Source organism: Xyrauchen texanus, chromosome 9 (assembly GCF_025860055.1).
Source record: "Xyrauchen texanus isolate HMW12.3.18 chromosome 9, RBS_HiC_50CHRs, whole genome shotgun sequence".
Lineage (NCBI taxonomy): Eukaryota > Metazoa > Chordata > Actinopteri > Cypriniformes > Catostomidae > Xyrauchen > Xyrauchen texanus.
In genome coordinates, this window is record NC_068284.1 from 34,016,576 (window position 1) to 34,041,654 (window position 25,079).

The 25,079-nt window shown below is 38.2% G+C and overlaps 3 protein-coding genes across 3 annotated transcripts; all 3 read right to left on the reverse strand.

The window, feature by feature from the left end:
• Positions 1–149: 149 nt before the first annotated feature.
• Positions 150–11,078, reverse strand: LOC127648965 (sterile alpha motif domain-containing protein 7-like). Its single transcript, XM_052133830.1, has 10 exons — positions 11,031–11,078; positions 7,091–7,165; positions 6,373–6,490; positions 5,952–6,078; positions 5,716–5,837; positions 4,575–4,653; positions 3,784–4,472; positions 1,961–2,082; positions 1,675–1,785; positions 150–714 (listed from the first exon to the last, which is right to left on the reverse strand). Exons 3-10 carry the CDS (start codon positions 6,473–6,475, stop codon positions 478–480), a joined length of 1,590 nt encoding a protein of 529 aa, XP_051989790.1. The 5' UTR covers positions 6,476–6,490; positions 7,091–7,165; positions 11,031–11,078; the 3' UTR covers positions 150–477.
• Positions 11,079–20,029: 8,951 nt separating this feature from the next.
• LOC127649792 (apolipoprotein D-like) lies at positions 20,030–21,185 on the reverse strand. Its single transcript, XM_052135034.1, has 4 exons — positions 21,066–21,185; positions 20,629–20,747; positions 20,386–20,474; positions 20,030–20,271 (listed from the first exon to the last, which is right to left on the reverse strand). Exons 1-4 carry the CDS (start codon positions 21,183–21,185, stop codon positions 20,030–20,032), a joined length of 570 nt encoding a protein of 189 aa, XP_051990994.1.
• A 1,581-nt stretch (positions 21,186–22,766) lies between these two features.
• On the reverse strand, positions 22,767–23,917 carry LOC127649793 (apolipoprotein D-like). Its single transcript, XM_052135035.1, has 4 exons — positions 23,798–23,917; positions 23,366–23,484; positions 23,123–23,211; positions 22,767–23,008 (listed from the first exon to the last, which is right to left on the reverse strand). Exons 1-4 carry the CDS (start codon positions 23,915–23,917, stop codon positions 22,767–22,769), a joined length of 570 nt encoding a protein of 189 aa, XP_051990995.1.
• Positions 23,918–25,079: the final 1,162 nt, after the last annotated feature.

A 25,079-nucleotide genomic window follows, 5' to 3' on the forward strand; every position in this document is an offset into this window, starting at 1 on the left:
GTCAGTTAAAACCAGCAAACCAGCTTAGGCTGGTTTCAGCTGCCTTTAAGTGGATAGTTAGCAGGGAAAGCTAGAAGTACAGTAAACACTGAAATCATGTTTCAAACAAAAAAAAAAGGAGTTTATGAATCTTTTTAATTTTCCTTGTAACAAACAATACAGAATAATTCAATTTTAAAGTAAAAACCAAAATACAATTGTATAATAAAAAAATACATTAACATTTTCAAAATAAAGCTAGCTTATTAAAAAAATACACATTTGCTGAAAAAATTGTGAACAGCATGGACAATTTTACTAACTCTTATGAACTGTTTGAGACTGAATGGCAAGCCTATTGTATTAGAGCATAAATTATCTGTAATTAATATTTTAAAATATATCTTTGTGTAAGTGTTTGTCAGGCCAAATACACTGGGCAACACAACAGATTCTTGAGGTAAATAGTGAATAGTCCAGTAGTTCTACATGCCCTCTTTAGGCAATCTCGCTCATTTGGGTCGGAGAAGGATTGTCAGCTTCAGTTACAGGCTCTGCAGATTTACGAGCCTCTGTGTCCCTGGGACTGCCGAGCATCTCCATGCTGTTGCAGTTGAGGGGGGAGCTGATGTCTGATGATCTGTCCCCACCTTTCTCGGGTGCAGGTTGCAGGCCAGATACAGGCAGCGGCAAGTTCATCATGTTGTAGAACATGTTACCCAACCGTCGGGACAACTGAAAGGAGAGGGATAGTGAGAATCGCCTAATGACTTTTAATAAGTTATTTAAAGTTATATAAAGGTTTTCATCCCAGTGATTATTATAATCGAATGTGACTGTGAAATAAGTTTACCTAACCTAAAATAGTGAAGAATGAATAACTCTAGTAGTAGACATGTGTTTTAAAGACTTCAAGTCTCAAATCAAGGCTTAGTTAACGGTGGAAGTTACAAAGTCATGATGAGCTAAGTCAAATTTTACATTTTGTCTTGAAATTCTTCAAGTTATTCTTGAATACAAATGATTGTTAAAACTGGAGTATGTTACTTTTTCAGTGTTAAAATACTTTATTTCATCCCACATTAATATGCAGAGAACACTATATGCAAGTCATTAGTGGGTTAATTTTCTCGAAAACCGTAAACACTGTCTCTGTGGCGTTATGAAAATTCTTGTGTTTGTTCTGAGCGACCCACTTAGACCCCACCCAACAACTTGACTCAACCAATGGCATGAGTTGGGGGCGTGACTATCTGACTGTTTGAACAACAGCAACAGCAAGTTCATTTGGTGGCGCTAGTGTTGCATTGCTTTAACCGAATCATGCAGATTTTTTTGTAACTTTACTAATGTCAACTAAAAACACATCAGCTCTACTGAGGTGAGTAGCACAGGAAAGCAATATTTATTTCACATAAACATTGTATAATTAGATGATCTTAGAAATATTTTTTCCCCAAACAATGACAAATTTAACCTGTCCGGAAGTTTTGTTTAAACCTGTTTAAATTTTAAGTCTAAGAAGAAATTAATTATTTTTGATTCTTTGGGTAAAAAAGGGTGACTCAAGCAATTAGATCCAATTTGAGTCTCAAGTTCTCAAATTCTAATTTAAATTTGCAAATCTCAAGCACACATCTCTTTTTAGCAGGGTGCAATATCCTGATACTTAAAGGTTATTGCAGAATCGAGTACCTGTGATCGTATCTTGAGTGCAGGGCCTAGCTTTAACCCAAGTGTGTCCAGGAGGTGGTCCTCTGTCAGAAGAGGCAATGTCTCTCCATCAATCATGTGGTCTTTGAATGTCTGTTTTAGATGAGACATACAAAAATAGAATGAACAGACAGACAGATAGATAGATAGATAGATAGATAGATAGATAGATAGATAGATAGATAGATAGATAGATAGATAGGTTTATTGTAACATAAAATATAAAGCAACTGTCTGTTTGCAAATCAAGATATGCATATTTAATTACCTGTGCATATTCAGAGCAGCTTGGTATTTCACTGATAAAGTTGTAGACGTCGTCAACTGTCCACTTGCGAACATCTTCCTGTGAAGACATCTCTTCTCCATTGAGAAACATATTAGGAGGCCCTGATCAAATAAAACAGAAGATGTGTAATCAAACACATATATAGATTATAACCCCTGTTATATATCACCCTAAGACCCAGCAATTCAGTTTTGCCCTCTGTGGGGGACATGAGTCTGAGACTTCTAAGTTAAGCACAATTTATGTAATCTACAGTATTTGAGTCCTACAGTCCTGTCAAGAGGACATCCTGGGGTTTCTAGTGATGCCACAGTTGTGGGGTCTTTTCAAAATGGCTGCCATTGTAGAAATGCCATCGCTGAACTTCAGTGAAGCCACTGCTCTGCCATATTGCTATGCCCAAACATTCCAGTTATTGACTTAATAGGAAATTAAGTTCCTATTGACATAACAGGAAATCATCTCATTTCAGTGAGTAAACATTAATAATTCAATCACCAATTTTATATCTGAAATCTGCATGTACATCCCTATAACGCAAAGATGCTTTTCACAAATGTAAAAGTGCACTTTTAAGCAGAGGTGCCTTTAAGAGCATGGAGATTTAAGCAGAGGTGTCTTTACTACAGCACAAAATCTCAACACCTATTGCCACACACCAACATTTTTGTTGTCACCCCAAAACAAGCAAATATTACAGCTTTTCCTTCTTACATTACAACTTGTGTATAGTTTTGCCACTTCCTTTGATGATCGTTCTGCTGTACTGATAGACTGAACACCCAGGCAGGCAAATGCTCTGACATCGTGATCTGTGTATATATTCTCCCTTGTAATGAATATTATACATAAGAGCTAATTAAACATTAAACATGATTGTCACTTGAGGGCGAAATGCAACTGTCAAATTCCACAGGTCGGAGATGGTGAAACAGGGGTGTCATTTATTGATGATCTATGAGAGTTTGAGCATACAAAATGGCTGCTCTAACATTTCTGGTGGCTTCACCTCCTGCTGGCAGTTTAACATTGAGTCAATAAACCAGTTATATATATATATATATATATATATATATATATATATATATATATATATATATATATATATATATATATATATATATATCATTCATTAAAACAGGTCACATTGACTAAAATATGGCAGCATTGTAAATATTTATATGCAGAAATTGTTCCAAAATTTGCAGTTAAAGAAAGGCATTTACAATGGACGTAAATGGGGCTAGTCCATTAACATTAAAATACACACTGTTTCAAAGTATAGACACAAGATGTAAACTTTATATGTGTTAACATTATTTTATTGTGATCAAATCGCTTACTGTTTATCCGCTTATCGCTTATCTGTGTGAAGTTATATTCAGTAATACAACTTTGTTGTCATGGTGACATACCTCTGGTAACCCTGTAATCTGGTAAATGCCATAATGCATGTAAATCCCTCATTTTATCACACTAAAATCATGTTAATGCATGTAATGTTTACATCTTGTGACTATACTTTTAAAACAGTGTGAACTTGATTGGACTGGACACTTTCACTTCCATTGTAAGTGCCTTATTGTAACTGTGATTTTTGCTTCTTTTCTTTCTTTCTTTTTTGTAGTTGTTGTGCTAAGCACCATTATTCCACAAACTCTGTTGATTGAGCTTAATTTGAATTGAACCTAGAACATTCCTTTATAAATGTTTGTTAGCTGACAAAACCTGTAAAAAAAAAACAAACTGTTAAACACAAACTCTGTAATAAAGACATACATATGGAGAACTAGCAAACCCACCAAGTGGTAGAAGTCCATTTCCTGGCACCGGGAGCATGTAGGGCATGCCTGTAAATGTGCCAGTGGCAGAAGGGTACAGAAACTTCTCTTGGAAAGCTGAGCAAGGGTTGGGTATATCTTTGTCCCTGGTGCTGGCATTGCAGTTGGTGACTTCTGAACAGCCCTCCTGTCCATTAATACAGGCCTTGCGAATCCCGGGCTCTCCTTCCTTAAAACTTTTTCTGCTGCTGCCTGAAGACAGCTCAGTTTCCATTTTGGTTTGGAGTGGTTGGCTGATTGTGGCCTCGTTGCTCAGGTCACCTTTCCCTTCTGCCTCCTTCTCCTCCCCAGAAGCACCTCCTGGACTTTGCTCTATATTCTTCTCTTCTGATTGGCCTTTGTGGAGTGAGAGGTGGCTGTCTGAGCTTTTATGATTGGTGGCTCTTCTGCCTGTTCTGCGCCCTCGCTCCCTTTGCATTGTGCTGATTGGTGGGTAGGGGCTTGACACGAGGAGACTGTTAGCATGCATGTCTTCAAGGGCGGTGCGATGGACAAACACATCATGTCCATCAGGAAGTCGCTGACGACCCCTGAAGCCAATGGGACTGGGTTGGATGCCCTGGTACATCATAGGATTCTCCATGCCAATCAGACCCTTTTGGTGGGCATTCTCCAGCTCTTTTTGGTGCAGGATAGCATTCATCTCCATCCTTATTTCAGAAATGACATTTATTAAAGTATTAATAGCAGCTATGAGGTCACATTTGTGTGATTGTAATGGCAAACATAGGAAGCAAATCACTGAAAGTTACCTGGCCATATTCTGTTTGTGAATAAACTCTTGTCGTCTTGCAACTGTCTCCATGGTTTCAGTAGGGAGGAAGGCGTAACCTGCAAATTCCGTGAGGAAAATTTTATTGGTCAGAGGTTGCTCTTACATATCTCAAATATCTCCATTTGCTCTTTGTTTTCTCTCATTGGTGTCTAGGAGAAACAATTGAGACATTAACCATTTCAGACCCTCGATCTATTTCTGTTCTATTCACTTTTCTCCTGTGTTTTTTTAAAAGGTTTTTGTCATTTGGTGCCACTCAAATAACAAAGAATTATTAGATTAGACACTGCTAAGTCAAACGTTTGCTTGAAAATTTAGCTAGGTACTGAAAACCTTCGAAAATGCTCTCCATAATCATACTTTGGAAAACAGTGATGTTACGAACCTGAAGTTTTCAAATTTTAATGGATTATTGTGGCCTATGTGTGTCATAACACACATTTTTAATTTTTTAATAAAAAAAAAAAATCTTCCTTGTAAATAATGCATTGTGACAATTTACACAAGAAAATAAATAAATAAATGGAATAATTCAGAAACAACGTCCATTGTAATGGACACCAGAATCACTATTAAAACATTACCATAAACTGAATTTTGTGTTGCTGTTATTATTATTATAATTTATGAGATTTTTAGAAGAATATTTCAGCTCTGTAGGTCCATACAATGCAAGTGAATGGTGACCAGAACTTTAAATCTCCACACATCACATAAAGCCAGCATTAAATTAATTCATATGACTCCAGGAGTGTGTGAGAAACAGAAGAAAGTAATTTTTTACTATAAATTCTCCTCCCTGTATGTGTCGATATGCACATAATTTGAATTTGAAAGCGAAAGTGGAGTTAAAAAGGGCATAAATATTGAGTCCTATGGATAATATTTATGCTGCCTTTATGTGATTTTTGGACTTTCAAAATTCATGGCCACCATTCACTTGCATTGTTTGGACCTACAGTGCTGAGATATTTGTTTAAAAATCCTTGTTTTTGTTCTGCAGAAGAAAGAAAGTCATACACATCTAGGATTGCACGAGGGTGAGTAAATTTTTTGGTGAACTATCCATTTAATTTGCTTGTCTTGTGTATTATTGCATTCTATAATTACATTCTAACCTGTTCCAGGATATGCTCTTCCTGGAATGACATTGGAATTTTGGGGATGTGAGCCAAGATGGGTACCCATGTGGATTTGTCTAGCATCAGCTGATACCATTTCATTGGGCTGCACCAGTTCCCTGCAGAAAAAGAGTATTTTTGTCATCAAATTCCATCTAATTTAAACTTCCAATCACAACTTTATATTCATTATATATAATTGTTTAATGCATTTTGGAATTATTCTTACAGACCTCTCCATGAAGCGGGGATCAAACTGTGCAGGCACACCCTGCAATCTCTGCTGCCCCTGAGTCAGGATCTGTGGAGCCATGGCCATCTGGTTCCTCATCATGAGCTCATGCCTCTGCCGCAACTCTGCTTCGCACAATACACAGAGAAAAACATCCAAAAGAAGGCAAGTTTTAACAAATCAACATACAAGTCAGGTATTGTAAATATATATGTGGTTTCAACTGTTGGATCTAAAGGCTTTTCTTTATTTAATCATATCTATTCAAGATTCTGATCAGCTCTGGTTAAAGTTTTTTTTTGGACATTGACAGTGTACTAAATATAAGATGTACATCACAATTGTAAAAACACTAAATGACAGAGCATGACAAACATTTTGTAATAAAAGCCTTCTATTGGTTATTTGTACTAAGCTTTCACCTCCAGCAGACATTCCATTGACCAGTCGATACCAGTGTTTCTCATCTAGAACACCTTGCTCTCCCAGTGCCGTTATCTTCCTTAGCTGTTCTCGTGGGGTCATGACACTGCTTCCTCCCTGTGTCCACATAAACATACAAATGACCTCTACATTTAGTAAATTATCCATCCATCCATTAAGTTTACTAGCAATATCTGCATGGATATTGTTTCCTAGGATTCTTTTAAGTAAATCCCTCTCCAAATGTTTTTCAGTGCGATACTACCATATAGTACATGTCCAAAAAACATAATTTTACCATTGTACATGGTCATAAAACATGGTATTACTATGGTAGCAATCCAAAAATATGATAATACCATGGTACTGTTTTGGTACTTTTTTGTCAGTGATTACTGAGTCCGTTCATTTAAAATATGTTTTTGTTTGTAAATATACATTTTCATTCCAACTCAATGTTAGACTAGTAATAAGACTAATAGTCACACAAGACCAACAAGATATCTGGTCTATCCTAACATAGATGTTTAAAAGCTCATTAAGCAACAGATACAATATATCTTAAAAGGTTATTGTATGTTGCCTTTAAGATGCAACTTGTGAAACTAATCTGGAATATTCTCATCTACATCGGAATTGGCAACAAACATTCTTAGAATTTCAACTACAATATTACAAATGATCAAGAATAGATGGCATTTAATGAGGTTGATCTACCTGTTCACTAATTCTTCTGCTTGATTTTCCCTTCACTTTGGTGCAAAATATATCCGCTGCGTTGCTCCAGTCAGCCTGAGATTAAGAAACCAGACAGAAAGAAAGAGAAAAGGATACAGGCTGTAAACAGTGTCAACTTCTTTATTCTTAGATTGAAGTAGATTTCCAGTGAAAATTATTTGCCTGAATTGTTTCTCTTTAAAAGAGAAGTTGGTATTTTCCCATGTAATTTCCTTAATTTTGTCTTATGTTGTGGTATATGCAAACAATATAGAACCCAAACAAAAAACAGTGTCTTTTTAGGAGTACGGTAAAATTAAATATGTTCTTAGATTATTAATCTATTATAAGAACAACAACAAAACATCCACAGTGAATATGTGCCTGTCCATTTCTCCACCTGATAGAACGTCCTTGTTGCAATGATTAAACGGCTGCAGTAATTAGATCTACAGATCTCTTCCTGGATAAATTCTCCAAGATTCTGTACGGAACAGCTTCAGATATTAACCTCTGTGTGTATTACCCTTTATTTTCCATTAGAAGCCATACTAATCTGAGTCCTGTAATCCTCCTGTTAGTCCAGCAGTCTGCTAGCTACATCTGCTGACCTGTATGAGTGCGGTCCTGCTGTCAGCCAACCCCCAATATACCTTCAGGCCCCTATTCCCCCCTCGGATCCTATTAGCTTAGTCCTGACTATACAGCACTTTAAAGGGATGTGTTAGAGGTAATCCCAGAGTTTAGAGTTTTACCCTCAGCAAACCTTGCCTGTAAGCATACTGGACAATACACCCTAAGTGCTAAGCCTATTAGCCTCCATTAGCCTCAGAGATGTCCTAAAAACACCTTGGGGATAAATCTGGGATACAATCAGATTATGTGGTAAATGCGGTGCATGCAGACACACTGTCAACCATGTCAAAACTCTGCCTGATACACAAAATAATCTCTTTATTATGGACTGATGGTGTAATAATTATACATAACACACACACACACACACACACACACGTTGTTTTTAAAAGTTATGAAAATGTTAAATTAAGTTAAATTGATCTTTAAATGCTGTTGGCTACACATTATGAATTCATAATATTTCATTAAAATTAATAAAGGAGTATTAGTTTAGTTTCGTAAAATGGCATTAATTAAACTAATTTTACTTAGCAAATTGAAGCATGTTTAAATAAATGTATTTAAAAAAAAAAATTTAAATCTTATTTTTGCCAGGAATAATTTAACTGTTTAATTTGATATAATAATTTTATAATTTTTCAAAATCCATACACTTATATAAAAATGGCACACGTCAGCAGTGTCAGAAATTAACTTTTTTATTAAAGGGAAATATTTGTCCCCTGGAATTTTCTTTTCAGGGACAAGTTTACCTTTTAATGAGAGCATTTTTTTCTAACCATGTAAAACACTGTACATTCTCATACTCTCCCTTCTTAGGGCAGTTTTTGCTCCCATATTTTAAATTTTGTGGTCATTTTTGTAAATTTCGTGGCAGTTTTATCCCTTGCCCCTGTACATTTCTGACCCTGCATGTCACGCATGAAAATTGTTGATAAGTCTGTAAATGAACACAGTGCGTCTTCTAACACATACTATAATATGTACACTACTATATCTATGTATTTTAAGCAGTATTCATACAAACTGTAAATTCACAAAAACTATCATTATTTAATTCTGACCTCTAAAGTCACCAGGAATTGTAGTTTCAGATGATTAAGCATACACTGTTAACCCTAATGCTCAAAATAATAATACATTTTTTGAGTAGGGACTAATTAAATAATTCAAATGAGTTTAAATAAATGAACCTCAAGTATTTTGTATTTCTCTTTCTCATTCTTTGAGTTCACAAAACTGACACCTTTTAAGTAAACTGAATTCTTTTTATTGTTTTGAGTTTAACGAACTTGTCTCTTTAAATTTACAAGAACTTAAATTTAACTGAAACTGGTCAAGAGATTTCTAATTCCAGGCATGCTTTGCATGGCACTCGACAGGGTGAGTAAATGTTCAGATTAAGTTTTGTTTAATGTGTCTTTGTGCAAGATGAATGCAAAGAGGGAGGCCTGTTAGTGTTTAATGTTTTGTGTTATTTAGAAGAAATTCTAAGTTGGAGATTTGGGGGTTACTGTTATGGTGAATAGTGGAGCTTGAGCTTAGTTTGAGGATAGGTACAAGTTAAGAATGTTCTGTATTTCTATACTCAATAAACAATTCCAATCAGCATGCACAGCATTCACTGTACTTGCTAATTCTATCTAGTAACAAGGTTTCCTCTGCTTGAAGTATTTAAATTGAGATTACTTGTTAAATTGAGTTAACTTAGTATTTCAAGTTAAAAGCAATTAATATGTATGTTTAGTACAAAATGAAAATCTGAAAGTTCTTAAAACTTCAATTTGGAAGATTATTAACTTAAAAAAAATGAATGTAACTGATTTAATCCAATTTTTTGAGTACTGCTAACTTATTAGAGTTTATGATGTAGAGGTGCAAGCATGTTTTCATTTGAGTTAAATCTCCCATCATAGTGGGATCTATTGGATATTCCCTCGTGATTTGCAGGCATTTAAGATAAAAATGGCCATTGTCAAAACAATACCATATGAATTGTAGGCTTAAACATATACACAAGGAACATGAAACCAAAGTATTGGGCATATTTCCAAAATAAGTACAGTTTTTGGCATGCATGTGACAAGTGATGCCATATCCAAGTGTAACCGGTCCTGCTCGTCCCGCTCCGAACGGGACTCGAACCAACATCTTTGGCATGGAAGGCGGGTGCGCTAACAAGGAGGCTAAAGACTACAGCCTCTAGCATCAGTCGTTAGTGCACCTCTTGTGGTCAGGAGAGTGAGGTTTACACACTGCACAGCTATCTACCAGCTGCCTGCCGTTACACTCACCCTCCTAAACCTCACTCCCATCCGGGTCACGGCACCATTGTAACCGTTTCTGCTCCCCGTTACACTCACCCTCCTAAACCTCGCTCACATCCGGGTCACGGCACCATTGTAACCGGTCCTGCTCGCCCCGCTCCAAATGGGACTCGAACCGACATCTCCGGAGTGGGAGGCGGGTGCGCTAACAAGGAGGCTAAAGCCTACAGCCTCTAGCGTCAGTCGCTAGTGCACCTCTTGAGGTTAGGAGAGTGAGGTTTACACACTGCACAGCTACCTACCAGCTGGCTCCCGTTACACAAGTTGCAGACTTGAACAGGATGGATTTGCCTCTGGCTAATCTCATTAAAGGAATAAATTCAGGGAAAACTGCTGACGACTTACATCAAGCCTTGCATTTGGATAAGTCACAGTAGAGAAGATAATAATCATCTGGTCTAATATACTCCCTTTGTATAGTAAGGGCACAAGATAATTCCAATGGTAGACATATGAGTCTGGTACAGGTATAAACTGCATTGGCAAGGATATAAGCAGCGTAGCGGGGTAATGTGCCTTGGTCACTTCTTTGACAAAGAAAACATTTAATTATATAAAGTAAAAATAAAGAATGTGCTCTATAATGTGCAAATATAGGCCTAAATCAGAAAATACATTCATGGATATTTACATTAATTTCATCATATTGCAGAAGGTTTTAACCATCGCGACTTACAAATGAGGAACATCACAAGCCGTTTATTATATAAGTCAAACATATTTGCAATATTGCAATTCCATGTTTCAATAGTAACAGTTTCAATGTGTTGCATACATTTTTCCAGTGTAATTAATTCAATTCAATGTGCATAGATATAAAATATGGTTTCCAATCCAATACAGTTTAAAATCCTTAAAACATTATATTGTATAAATCTCAAAAATAAAGAGCAGTAACTAGCACCCAAAGATGGGAAAGTAAATTGAAGGGAGATATTAAGGCTACACTAGAAGTGTTCAGACTGTTGACTCACCTTTTGAATCTGCCAGAAAAATGGGAATATGTCCAAGCTCTCTGTCAAGCTGACAGTATGTGCATACCGAACAATCAGTAAGAGACTTGAAGGTGACCTGCTGGTTTGAGCAACAAGAAATTCCACAGCTCTGAAGTCTTAGCACCTCTGAGGGAAGATATCAGTCAAGCCGCCAGCCTACAGATGCCCTGGCCAACAAGTGCCAGCTCCTTGTCTTAACTAAAAAAGACCTTTAATTACAGATTGATATTATCTCTATTAGCTTGGCTTTATCTGCCTGCTTAAGCTTCCCCCCTTACCTGACATCACTGTGATCTCTCGTCCAACTGCACATTGGACACTCTGTTGAAATGTAATTAAGAGCACTGCCTAAGCATATTGACTAAACCTCTTTCAACATTTACCTCAGTAATCCTCTGTTAGCACTTTAAAGACTGAGGGCAAGACACCTAAATGCTCAACTTCCTTTTTCATGGAAAGGACACAATCAACTCAAAGCAAGATGGCAGTGCATGTTTCTTTCCAGTGTTTTGTGTGTGTGTGTGTGTGCTGTGTGTGTGTGTGTGTGTGTGTGTGTGTGTGTGTGTGTGTGCATGTGCATGCGTGTATTTAACAGAAATAATTTTAAGACTGTTACTCACTTGTCTTTATCAGATCTCATTTGGCGCCTGCCCTTCTGACTATGTTGTGGAGGATCATGTGCTCAGACTTGTTAATCTGACAGTTTGTGCTCACCACCCGCTTACAGCATAGTCTGCAGTTCCTAGACTTATATTTTTTAACACTGAGAGGATCAGGGGAATTAGTACAGGGATAGGTGTGCCCACAATTGGGCAGCATATGAGTGTTTTGCAGAAAAACTGATTCTAGGTAAGACACAAACATGCAGAGACTGGGAGCAAGCATTCACCTCCCGCACGGATAAACTGACAGAGGGTTAATAATGTTGTTTTACTAATTATTAATGTCCCCACACGGAACCTCCTCTGCTATACAAAGCTAGTAGAACATTAGTAATCAAATGCTTTTGAATCCATAGGAATCTGAACTATATTGATGGCATTACCATATAACATATAATAAAATTGCATGTTTAATACTATTATGACATTAAAAATGTCAATATACGGGAAACCGTGTGGTAACAATGCATATAAATTGCCTTAATTGTAAATTTCTGCTTTATTCAGTTTTTTTTATTTGGTTCATTTACATTTTTAATGAGCAGTTATTTATTATTTACTGGTTCAAAAGTAATTTGAAGTGACAATTCTTACTTGTTCAACAATATTTTTGTAGACAAACTAGAAAGACAAACTTTTTAGACAGTTCTATGCATTTTGTCTATTTACATGATAGTTTCATTTGAAAAACAGATTTCAAAATAATAATCATAATATTTAAGAATCAAGTATTTTGTAAAGGCATACGTTACAATATATACTGTATATCACTATATATATATACTGAATTCTGAATATATATACTCACTTAGCACTTTATTAGGAATCCCTGTACACCTACTTATTCATGCGATTATTCATGCGATTAGCAGTCATGTGGCAGAAGTGCAATGCATAAAATATTTAGATATGGTCAGGAGCTTCATTTAATGTCCAAAACAGAATGGGGGAAAAATTTGGTCTAAAGTGATTTCATCTGTGACAAAATTGTTGGTGCCAGATGGGCTGGTTATTTCTGTAACTGCTGAATTTCTGGGATTTTCACACACAACAGTCTCTAGATTTTACAACAAAAAATAAATTTGAGCAGCAGTTCTATGGACGGAAATGCCTTGTTGATGAGAGAGGTCAACGGAGAATGGCCAGACTGATTCGTGCTGACAGAAAGGATACAGTAACTCAGATAACCACTCTGTACAATTGTAGTGACACGTCAAACCTTGAGACGGAAGGGCTACAACAGCAGAAGACCATGTCTGTCACATATTCCCTGTTGTCTTTTGTTTTTGTGCTTTTATGTTGAAATTCTTGTTTAGGTCCTGTTTCCTGTTTTTGTAGTCCTTTGTAGTTTCATTTTATGATTGGGTTTCCCCTGATTGTTTCCACAGGTGTTCTTTGTTCCCTTGTTTGTTCTCATGTATATTTAAGCCCTTGTTTCCGCCAGTTAGTTTGTCAGTTCTCACATGTTGTCATTCTCTGTGCTTGGTTTCTTGCATTTTTGTTATATTCTGAGTTACCTTGTTTATCTATTGTTGAAATAAAATCCCTTTATTTTTAAACATAACAAACGTAACCATGCACTCAGGATTGTGTCGAGGGACAGATGTGGGGAAGGCTAAAAATTTTATCTGCATTGAAGGTACCCATATGGGCGGCAGTGAAGGCCGTGGGCCTCGACGGACCAGACCCGGGCAGCAAAGGCTTGCTCTGGGGACGTGGAATGTCACCTCACTGGGGGGGAAGGAGCCGGAACTAGTGAGGGAGGTGGAGCATTACCAGTTGGATCTGGTGGGGCTTACATCAACGCACAATTTTTTCTCTGGATCCGTACTCCTGGATAGGGGATGGACTCTATTCTTCTCTGGAGTTTCCCAGGGTGTGAGGCGATGGGCAGGTGTGGGGATACTCACACTGCATATATATATATGAGAGAGAGAGAGAGAGAGAGGGAGAGAGAGAGAGAGAGAGAAATCAATAGCTGTTTTAACGTCTGTCACTTTTTCCGTTTTAAAAAATCAACAAGCTTTAATCTATTCAAAATTCTGCCAGGTGTCTTATAGTGTGGATTACAATGAATCATAACTAAATAAATAATAATCACTTAAATAAATATACTCCTTCCCACAACATGCTTGGTTTTTACAAGGTGAATAGTGTTCGTTGGGATGCATGATTAAAGACAAACATATTGCATGAATGTAGTCTCATATCAACCAAAAAGAGCGGAAATCACTAATAAAGTGCTTAGACATTGAGAGACTAAAGTATTAAGACATGAAAACCGCTAATTTAAGAATCTCTGCGGAGTAAGCTTTTTAAAAGGGATTTCTGCCCGGCTTGTTTGTGCACTGTATTATAGAGTCACAGTGAGGCAAAGGGATAATGTGGGGTTTAACCCCAAAACCACTCTGTATAGAGATTCCTTTAGCCAATTCTGACGTATGGCAGGTAAAGGATAAGGGACTAGTTGGCTTAAACAAACTGGAAATTGTACAGATAAATAAACATAAGTCAGTGGTAAGTGACCTCAGACATACACAACCTATGACCTGTTCCCCCTAAAGGGCATGCAATAGCTTTTTTTCACACTTCTGCGGTTGTCACTTCCGTGGGTGAACTTGCAGGGTAAACTTGCTTCTGGTAATAACAGCGGCTATTGAAACATGAGCCAGATCTACCAAAATCAAAGTCGTCATTCAAATAAAATAGCGTGTAAATGTTTGATCTGACTTATGCTTTGTTGGCGACTGTACTTAGCTTTAATTAAGACTTAAGACTTTAAGGAAGGCAAAATGCAACCGAATCCACCTTATTCACAGGGATAAACGAGCTGCTACTAGTCCCAGATTAGCCTACACAGGTAATAAATAAATAGTACATTTTCTGTCATCATTCAACAGTTTCTGTTTCGGTTGGTTCTGCATTGTCGCAAGTAAAGCCAACCTGTTGTCTTCAGTCAAAATCTTAAGCTGCAACTCTTCTCCCCACACACCTGCACAGCTCCAGAAAATGGAATACAGATTCTTGCAAGATGGTGCTGCCAATGGCTGCTTTGTGTATGGAGCTCTCCAGTAATTTGTTACTTTTGTTTGTTTGTCATGTTTTTTGTCACTCTTTCCCGATCAGTTTCACCAGGGATGAACATCAGAATTTTCGGCAAAGCATACCTGATAATATTTTGCTGGTGTTTGATTATTCTGACGTTTGACATCTTAGTTGGAGGCGTTGCGGTGGTGCTCTACAAGCGATCCAAAAGACGCACGCGAAGGGTGCGCTTGTGAAGATTGGTCAATGCAGGGGCTTCTTAGGATTTAGGACTCTTCTGCCGAGTATTTATCTGGCGAATGTCCGCTCCCTCGCCAATAAAATGGACAAACTGCTTCTGCTCACTCAAACAAATGACTTTTCTAACTCCACTGCTCTGTGTTTCAAAGATACCTGGCTGAAAGAAGCCTTTCCATACAGCGCGTTACATCTGCCGGGCTTTCAGCTGTTCAGAGCGGGTCGCATCACGAAGTTATCAGGGAAAACGAGAGGCGGTGGAACATGCTTTTACATCAACGAAAGTTGGTATAGCTACAGATGAAGCAGCATTGAAGGTGTGCTGTCCTAATTTAGAGGTGTTCTTCATCAACTGTAAGCCTGTCTACTCGCCGTGGGAGTTTTTATTGTTTATTCTGGTGAGTGTGTTCATCCTGCCACAAGCATGTGTGAACGCAGTGTTGCAACGACTGGCTGATCACATCACAGACAATGCCCGGGCTCACTTATTATTATTCTGGGAGATTTTAATTAACCTAACCTCACCCATGAACTGCCAAAATACAAACAACATATCACATGCCCCACCAGAGAACGAAATATATTGGACCACTGCTACACCACTGTCAGATTGACTAAAAGAAGCTACTCTGAAAAGCTGAAAAACATTTTCAGCCAATGATCCTGCATCTGTGTGGAAAGGCCTGAAAAGCATCACTAAGTACAAGACACCTCCCCTCACTCTGTAGAGAGTCAACTATTTGTTGATGAACTGAATGTGTTTTACTGCAGGTTTAAAATGCCCAGTCTCACACCCCTCTCCTGCTCTGATCTTCACTTCACACACACACACACACACACACCAACACTTCATGGAACCCCCCTCCTTCCCCCTTCCTGCTACTAAATTTGCACTTATGATCTGTGAGGAAGATGTGTGCCTGGTCTTTCAGAAACAGAAGTTTAGGAAAGTTTCAGGCCCAGACAATGTTTCACCTGCCTGTCTGAAAGTCTGCGCTGACCAACTGGCCCCCATCTTCATACAGATCTTCAATAGGTCACTGGAGCAGTGTGAAGTTCCCTGCTGCTTCAAAATCACAGGACTTAATGACTACTAATGACTATATCTGTGGTCATGATGTTGTTTTAGTGACTGGTTTTGGCCTACCTGAAGGACATCACTGGACCCCTGCGGGACCCCCTTCAGTTTGCTTACTGAGCAAACAGCTCTGTGTATGATGCTCTCAATATGGGACTGCATTATATCCTGCAACACCTCAACAGACCTGGGGCTTATGCACGGATCCTATTTGTGGACTTCAATTCAGCCTTCAATACCATCATGCCTGATCTTCTCTCAACCAAACTGACCCAGTTCTCCATACCCACCCCAATCTGTCGATTGATCGCCAGCTTTCTGACAGATTGGCAGCAGCTAGTGAGACTGGGGAAACTGACATCCGGGACCATCACTATTAGCATTGGTGCTCCTCAGGTATGTGTTCTCTCTCCACTGCTCTTCTCCCAGTATACGAATGTCTGCACTGCAAAAGACCCCACTGTTAAGCTCCTGAATTTTGCAGTTGACACCACGGTCATTGGCCTCAGCCTTGACGGTGATGAGTCTACATACAGACGGGAGGTTGATTAGCTGGCTGTCTGGTCCGGTCACAACAACCTTGAGCTGAACATGCTCAAAACATTGGAGATGATAGTGGACTTCAGGAGAAATCCCCCGCAAAACAGCCATCTGAGGCAGTTCAACTTGCCACAGGAGCTGCTGATACAGTTCTACTTGGCCGTCATTGGGTCTGTCCTGTGTACATCTATAACAGCCACCAAATCAGACAGAAGAAAACTACAACGGAGAGTAAGGAATGCTGAGAGGATTATTGGTGCCCCCCTGCCCACCCTCCAAGACATGTGCATCTCCAGAGTGAGGAAACGTGCAGGTAGAATCACTCTGGACCCAATATACCCTGCCCACCCCCTTTTTGAACTGTTACCCTCTGACCGGCGTTACAGAGCACTAAGTGCCAGGACATCCAGGCACAAGAACAGTTTTTACCCTCAGGTCATTTTCCTCATGAACAATTAAAGTGCCTCAGGACTCCCCCATAGTGGAATTATGTAAATACAGTACATATCTAATGTACATATGTAAATTCACATATTTAATTAATTAACTGTACATATCCCTACCTTGCATATACATTACCACTTGTACATGTATATGTATGTCTATGTACACTTGAATGTCTATTTATACTCTTACCTTGTTTAATATTCTGTCTCACTATAATTTTCTGTATGCACTTGTTTCTCCTATCACCAAAAAAAATCCTTGTATACATGAAAACACTTGGCAATAAAGCTCATTCTAATTCTGAATAAGAAGGTGGGCAGGGAATATCACGTCTGATCACATGCACAATGGACGCTTTCATAAACAGAGGCACTTCTGTCATCTCCCTCTTAGATGTTTCGTCTCATGCACGTGCTTCTGTCGTCATCATAAATCCAAGTGCAGTAATCATTGACGGATTAGGATCTGAGAGGCCCATGGGCCAGTGTTACAATTTATTCAGCTTCTGAGATATTTGGTTCCAGTGGGCGGAGGATATATGAATGTTCATGAATTATCCTGACATGCGTATTGAAGTGGAATTGAAAATGCTAGTTCACCACCGTCATGAATGAAGTTAAACTTGTCTGAAGGATTATTTCGAAAAGGTAATTAAATGCTAACAAAGTTAGACTAAACTACAACGGTTTACATTTCTGTAACATTTGATAATTTGTCAAAAGTGCTTTTGATTAGTCTGTGCGTGCTCTTTGCATTCTTGCACAAATGATTACAGCCACTTTAGGTTACAGGAGAGCAAGCTTAAGCCACTAAACCACCCTGTAGCTTTTTAAATACTTAATGATATACAACAGAAGAACACATATAAGTAATTTTTTGCTACAATTCATAGGTTGTGTAATATTTTTACACAAAGAGGTGTTTTATTTACAATTAAGGTTTCAATGCTTCTGTAATTGACTGTCAGAAAACCAGAAATAATAAAATAAAAAGTTATACTTTCAGTGAGTCAACGTTTTATGGCAAATTTGCTTTACAAAGGATGTTTAAATGTTTCTACTGAAAACAAGAAACAAGTCTCTACCTTTATCAAAGTTAATGTTAACAACCTGATGAAATTCATGTGGGTCACATATCAATATATGCCATAATATAACATTGCAACATAAAATGTTGATTTATGATTTGTTCTTGTGGCATGATTATTATTATTATTATTATTATAGTGTGTAGAGGCACCAGATCTCATGGGAATTGATGCAAATAACAGGCTATACAGCTACCACAAGAATCTTTTTTTATTTTTTTATTGGGATGATAGAAAATAGTACATATGTTATCATTACCAATATTATGAAAGTTATGTTTTAGTTTTGCATTTGTCATGCGCTTGTTTCTACAAAAGACAACAGATTTGTGTAAAGTATTTTGGTACAAATATAATTTCACAGAAGACAATGAGAGTGGACATTTTAGTGTGTTAATATGAAAACTAATTTGGAATTTCAGTTTGCTTTCAAAATTCAAATGTGTATTAACCTGGCATGAATAAATTAAAACTCATGTGATGTCAATGTCATTGTCTCTTTCAGATTGAATATGAGAGCTGGAGTGGCTGGCACCACTGGCAATATGTTATCCACGCAAATATGGAGGCAATACTGGCATCTGTGCAAACATATTCCACCTTTGTTCTACATGGTTCCACCACATATTGTCTGTTAAACATACAGTATATTATTTAGTGGTCCAACAACTAGATCAACAAAATCAATACAGTTGCAACAGTGTTGGCCTTGGTGACAGGACCTATTTTTTCCTTTAAATGCATTTATTTGCCTTGGAACATCTAATTTAACCAACACGCAACAGAGCAACAAGTGCGGCCATTTAGGTCATTGGTTCTCAACCTTTTTAAATCCAAAGCACCCCCAAAAATGTCCAAGACAATATTCATAGGCCCCCCCATCTGCCCAGAAACTGGGAGTGTTTATAGAATAAAATATTTAATAAGATGAGTTTCAGCTGTTTTTAGCATTTTATCTGCCTTTAATTGTTAGAATATAACCTCTTATGTAATCTTGTGGCCCCCTTTTTGCTGAGAGTTTGCTAAGGACCCCCAATGGACCCTAGACCCCTGGCTGAGAACCACTGTTCCAGGTTACCCAAGAACCAAGAAATGCAAATTGGTCAGTTTCAAAATAAACTCTTTCAATCAGTTATGAAATAGAACGCAACAGTCTGGTTCCAGAAGTAAAAATCTCATTAATTTTTTTTATAGATTAATTGATTTTCAACAATAATAATTATTATTAACCTTTGCAGACATACCTACCTTGAGCTCCGAGGTTGTTCATCGATGGAACATGAGTCCATTAAAGCCGTTCTTCTGCATTATTTTAACTTAATTGTTTAAAAATCTAGTTTGATAGTGGAATTCATGGTAAACAACTACATTACCTATGGTACAGCTGAGCAAAAATGAAAATACTATGAAAAGCCTATGGATAAAAATAATGGGTAAATTCTTCCGGAAACCAGATGGCTGAATAAGTGGGTGGGCTCTGTTGTGCTCTATAATAGCTCCTTTATAAAACCAGTAATTACACTGCTAAGAGATGAATTGATTATTTAATTTTTAAACTTATATAATGCATGGTCAGTTCTAAGGGTGGGAGCATATGTATTTAAACATCATTCAGCAGTCTGAAGAATAAGTAATGTCAGAAATACATACACTTGATTGAACTAATCAGTAGCAACTTAGAAACCAGAGTAAAAAACAAGTTCTGTTTTTTTTGCCAAATGTTGTGTTAACATTTTCATATCACTTGACAAAGACAAGATCTGAACAGAAATAAAAACAAAACAAAGCCACAGATGCACAACCAGAATCTTAATACATTTATATTGTATTGTATTATTAATTTAACCACATCTCCAATTGTTCATTGTACAAGATAGCAACATTAAGGCATGCCACTGCACAGCTCTGGTCTCTGATCAGTCTCAGTGAGCTTGGCGGCATTGACATCATTGGATTTGAGAATGTCTAGCAGCTCAGAGACGGTTTCCTTGGGAAGTGTACGAGTCCTGCTCATGATCCAGGCAAATTCAGCATGGACAAGACCAAGGACATCAGAGCAAGAATAAACCAGGGTGTAGTTGTCATAATCGGTAGCCAGCACCCAGTAGGGGGCATCAGGAGCATCTGAAATTGGACAGCAGTAATCATGAAAAAGTAAAATCAGAGACTGTTTCACATTATTACAAATGAAGGGAAAACTTCGGGCCATGTCAAAGTCATTGCTTTGTTAAAACTTACTTTCAAAAAAGCTGACCGCCAGTTTAGCAGGCTCTGATTCATCTACAATTTTGGCAGTTCCTTCAATGAAGTTGATAGTTCCATTAGCACTGTTTGGATAGTAAACCACAATTCATTTGTTAAAGTCATCTCACCAGACAGTACTCTTTATTTTTTACTGAATTATATTTTGTTTACCATAGTTTCTTTGTTTACTTATAATTTAGTATTTGTCTCTTCAATATTGTAATTATTATAACTTACAGAAGCTCATCATTTCGAACCAGCACAATACCGTCACTCAGTGTGTAAGTAGCCTGAGAGCACTCTCCTAACTGGAATGCGGCTGGAATTTTCATGATCCCGTACCATCTGCCCATATACTATAAAATAACAAAACAGTGTGAAATTATGCAATAGGATTCTTTTCCAAGGGAATTGTGACTTAATAAATAAATAAATAAATAAACCTGCATATGGAGTTTCCAATAAAGTTCTAAGATAATTTTGAGGCCATATTAAGGCCAATATGCTTAAAACTGACAACAATCTAGAGGATTTGTTCATTTTGCTGTTGTTGTTAGAATTGTCATTTATTTGATCTTCTTAAATTCATCATGCCCAAGTGGCTAATGTTAATCATATGTCACTAATAATAATAAAAAAAAGAAGAAAAAAATATAAAAAATACACGCTTTTACCCTAGTAGGATCAAAGTTTTGTTGAACAGGAGGTTGTGGGCATGCTCCTGAGCTGATGGACTGAGCGCTGACTGCCAGCACAGACAGCAGAGACAGAGCCAGAACTTGTAGAGTCTGCATTCTCTCAGTTTCACCTGAAGAAGAGATATACAGAGCAAAAAGAGCACATTTGTTGCATTATTCAATTTGATTATACATGATATGGTTGTCTAATTATGCCCTAATGCAATTGATCATCATCTTACCTGTGTTTGAGGTAAAGAACAGTGCTAAAGGTGGATATAGCTGTATAGTCCATGAGTTCATTTTATATTGTGAATTATTACAATAAATCCCACCCCCCTTACAAAACATAATTTGGGAAAAGTTGGGGCACTTGGCATCTGTTCAAACATGGGGCTTGTGTCAAAGGCCATTCAAACACACCTAAGCTGACTCTACCATGCAATAACGCACAGTTTCAGTTCTCAAGATTGCCAACAAATATTACAGGAATAACAATATTGATGGCCCTCTTTACGCAATACTATCAAATATATGACCATTATTCAATCTAAATAAAGTAATAGTCACAGCTTATTTTTTAGTTTACCCATATTATGCAAACTTCTACAACCTGTGTTCATTAGTTACTGTTACATGCATAGGCCTATGTGACGAGGAGGAGGGCGTGGCCGGGCTGTGATTGTGCACGGCTAGCCCTGAATCAGATGATCAGCGGGAGAGCGAGATAAAGGGGAGATGGTGACGCCAGTTTGGGAGAGAGAGAGAGATGCGGCCATGCTGCATATGTATTTTATGTTGAGCTTTGCATTAAAACTTTATATTAACTTTTCAGCCGGTTCCTGCCTCCTCCTTGACCGTCCTTTAACTGTTACAGTGGTGCCGAAACCAGGTCAGGAGCAGGGATGTGCAGTCACTGAGTCATAGACCGGAGACATTGGACTGTTCTTGTAGCCTACTTGTTTTTACTATTTGTAATTTCAATAGTGTGGGTTTTGCCACATTTTTTTTTATTCTCTTAAGAATGGTAGATGAATATAATATATGTTGTACACTATTCTGCTACAATTTTAACTTTAATGCGTCCGTTAAAGCCGTTCTTCTACATTATTTTAACTTAATTGTTTAAAAATCTAGTTTGATAGCGGAATTCATGGTAAACAACTACATTACCTACGGTACAGCAGAGCAAAAATGAAAATACTATGAAAAGCCTATGGATAAAAATAATGGGTAAATTCTTCCGGAAACCAGATGGCTGAATAAGTGGGTGGGCTCTGTTGTGCTCTATAATAGCTCCTTTATAAAACCAGTAATTACACTGCTAAGAGATGAATTGATTATTTAATTTTTAAACTTATATAATGCATGGTCAGTTCTAAGGGTGGGAGCATATGTATTTAAACATCATTCAGCAGTCTGAAGAATAAGTAATGTCAGAAATACATACACTTGATTGAACTAATCAGTAGCAACTTAGAAACCAGAGTAAAAAACAAGTTCTGTTTTTTTTTTTTTTTTTTGCCAAATGTTGTGTAGTTATTCAAATTTTCATATCACTTGACAAAGACAAGAACTGAACAGAAATAAAAACAAAACAAAGCCACAGATGCACAACCAGAATCTTAATACATTTATATTGTATTGTATTATTAATTTAACCACATCTCCAATTGTTCATTGTACAAGATAGCAACATTAAGGCATGCCACTGCACAGCTCTGGTCTCTGATCAGTCTCAGTGAGCTTGGCGGCATTGACATCATTGGATTTGAGAATGTCTAGCAGCTCAGAGACGGTTTCCTTGGGAAGTGTACGAGTCCTGCTCATGATCCAGGCAAATTCAGCATGGACGAGACCAAGGACATCAGAGCAAGAATAAACCAGGGTGTAGTTGTCATAATCGGTAGCCAGCACCCAGTAGGGGGCATCAGGAGCATCTGAAATTGGACAGCAGTAATCATGAAAAAGTAAAATCAAAGACTGTTTCACATTATTACAAATGAAGGGAAAACTTCGGGCCATGTCAAAGTCATTGCTTTGTTAAAACTTACTTTCAAAAAAGCTGACCGCCAGTTTAGCAGGCTCTGATTCATCTACAATTTTGGCAGTTCCTTCAATGAAGTTGATAGTTCCATTAGCACTGTTTGGATAGTAAACCACAATTCATTTGTTAAAGTCATCTCACCAGACAGTACTCTTTATTTTTTACTGAATGATATTTTGTTTACCATAGTTTCTTTGTTTACTTATAATTTAGCATTTGTCTCTTCAATATTGTAATTATTATAACTTACAGAAGCTCATCATTTCGAACCAGCACAATACCGTCACTCAGTGTGTAAGTAGCCTGAGAGCACTCTCCTAACTGGAATGCGGCTGGAATTTTCATGATCTCGTACCATCTACCCATATACTATAAAATAACAAAACAGTGTGAAATTATGCAATAGGATTCTTTTCCAAGGGAATTGTTAAAAAATAAATAAATAAATAAACCTGCATATGGAGTTTCCAATAAAGTTCTAAGATAATTTTGAGGCCATATTAAGGCCAATATGCTTAAAACTGACAACAATCTAGAGGATTTGTTCATTTTGCTGTTGTTGTTAGAATTGTCATTTATTTGATCTTCTTCAATTCATCATGCCCAAGTGGCTAATGTTAATCATATGTCACTAATAATAATAAAAAAAGAAGAAAAAAATATAAAAAATACACGCTTTTACCCTAGTAGGATCAAAGTTTTGTTGAACAGGAGGTTGTGGGCATGCTCCTGAGCTGATGGACTGAGCGCTGACTGCCAGCACAGACAGCAGAGACAGAGCCAGAACTTGTAGAGTCTGCATTCTCTCAGTTTCACCTGAAGAAGAGATATACAGAGCAAAAAGAGCACATTTGTTGCATTATTCAATTTGATTATACATGATATGGTTGTCTAATTATGCCCTAATGCAATTGATCATCATCTTACCTGTGTTTGAGGTAAAGAACAGTGCTAAAGGTGGATATAGCTGTATAGTCCATGAGTTCATTTTATATTGTGAATTATGACAATAAATCCCACCCCCCTTACAAAACATAATTTGGGAAAAGTTGGGGCACTTGGCATCTGTTCAAACAGGGGGCTTGTGTCAAAGGCCATTCAAACATACCTAAGCTGACTCTACCATGCAATGACGCACAGTTTCAGTTCTCAAGATGGCCAACAAACAGAGAACTATTACGCGCTCACAGGGACCAGGTGCTCCGGCACCTTGGCCGTTTAGGGCTTCAGGTCAACTGGGAAAAGAGCAAGCTCGCCCCGGTTCAGAGCATCTCTTTTCTCGGCATGGAGTTAGACTCAGTCTCAATGACAGCGCGACTCACCAACGAGCGTGCCTAGTCAGTGCTCAGGTGCCTCGCTCACAGCGGTTCCTCTAAAACAATTCCAGAGGCTCCTGGGACATATGGCAACTCAGCCGTGGTCGCGCCGCTCGGGTTGATGCATATGAGACCACTACAGCACTGGCTACAGACTCGAGTCCCGAGATGGGCATAGCGCCACGGCACACATCGTGTGATAATCACCCTCGCCTGCCCTCAGACTTTCAACCCTTGGACAGACCTCTGCTTTCTGCGGGCTGGAGTCCCCTTGCAGCAGGTGTCCAGATGTGTCGTGGTAACCAAAGACGCCTCTCGACAGGGTTGGGCCGCCGTGTGCAACAGGCACGCTGCCGCGGGCACCTGGAGAGGACCCCAGCAGGATAGGAGCTCTAGACATTCTGAGCAGCTCTTTGTCTGCTTTGCCGGATGGCGGAAAGGGAACGCCGTCTCCAAACAGAGGCTAGCCCACTGGGTCGATGCTATTTTCTTAGCCTATCACGCCCAGGGCGTGCCCGCCCCACGCAGGTTCGAGCACACTCTACTAGAAGTGCGGTGACCTCGTGGGCACTGAGCCACGGCACCTCCCTAGCAGACATCTGCAGAGCAGCGAGCTGGGCAACACCCAATACCTTTGCCATATTTTAA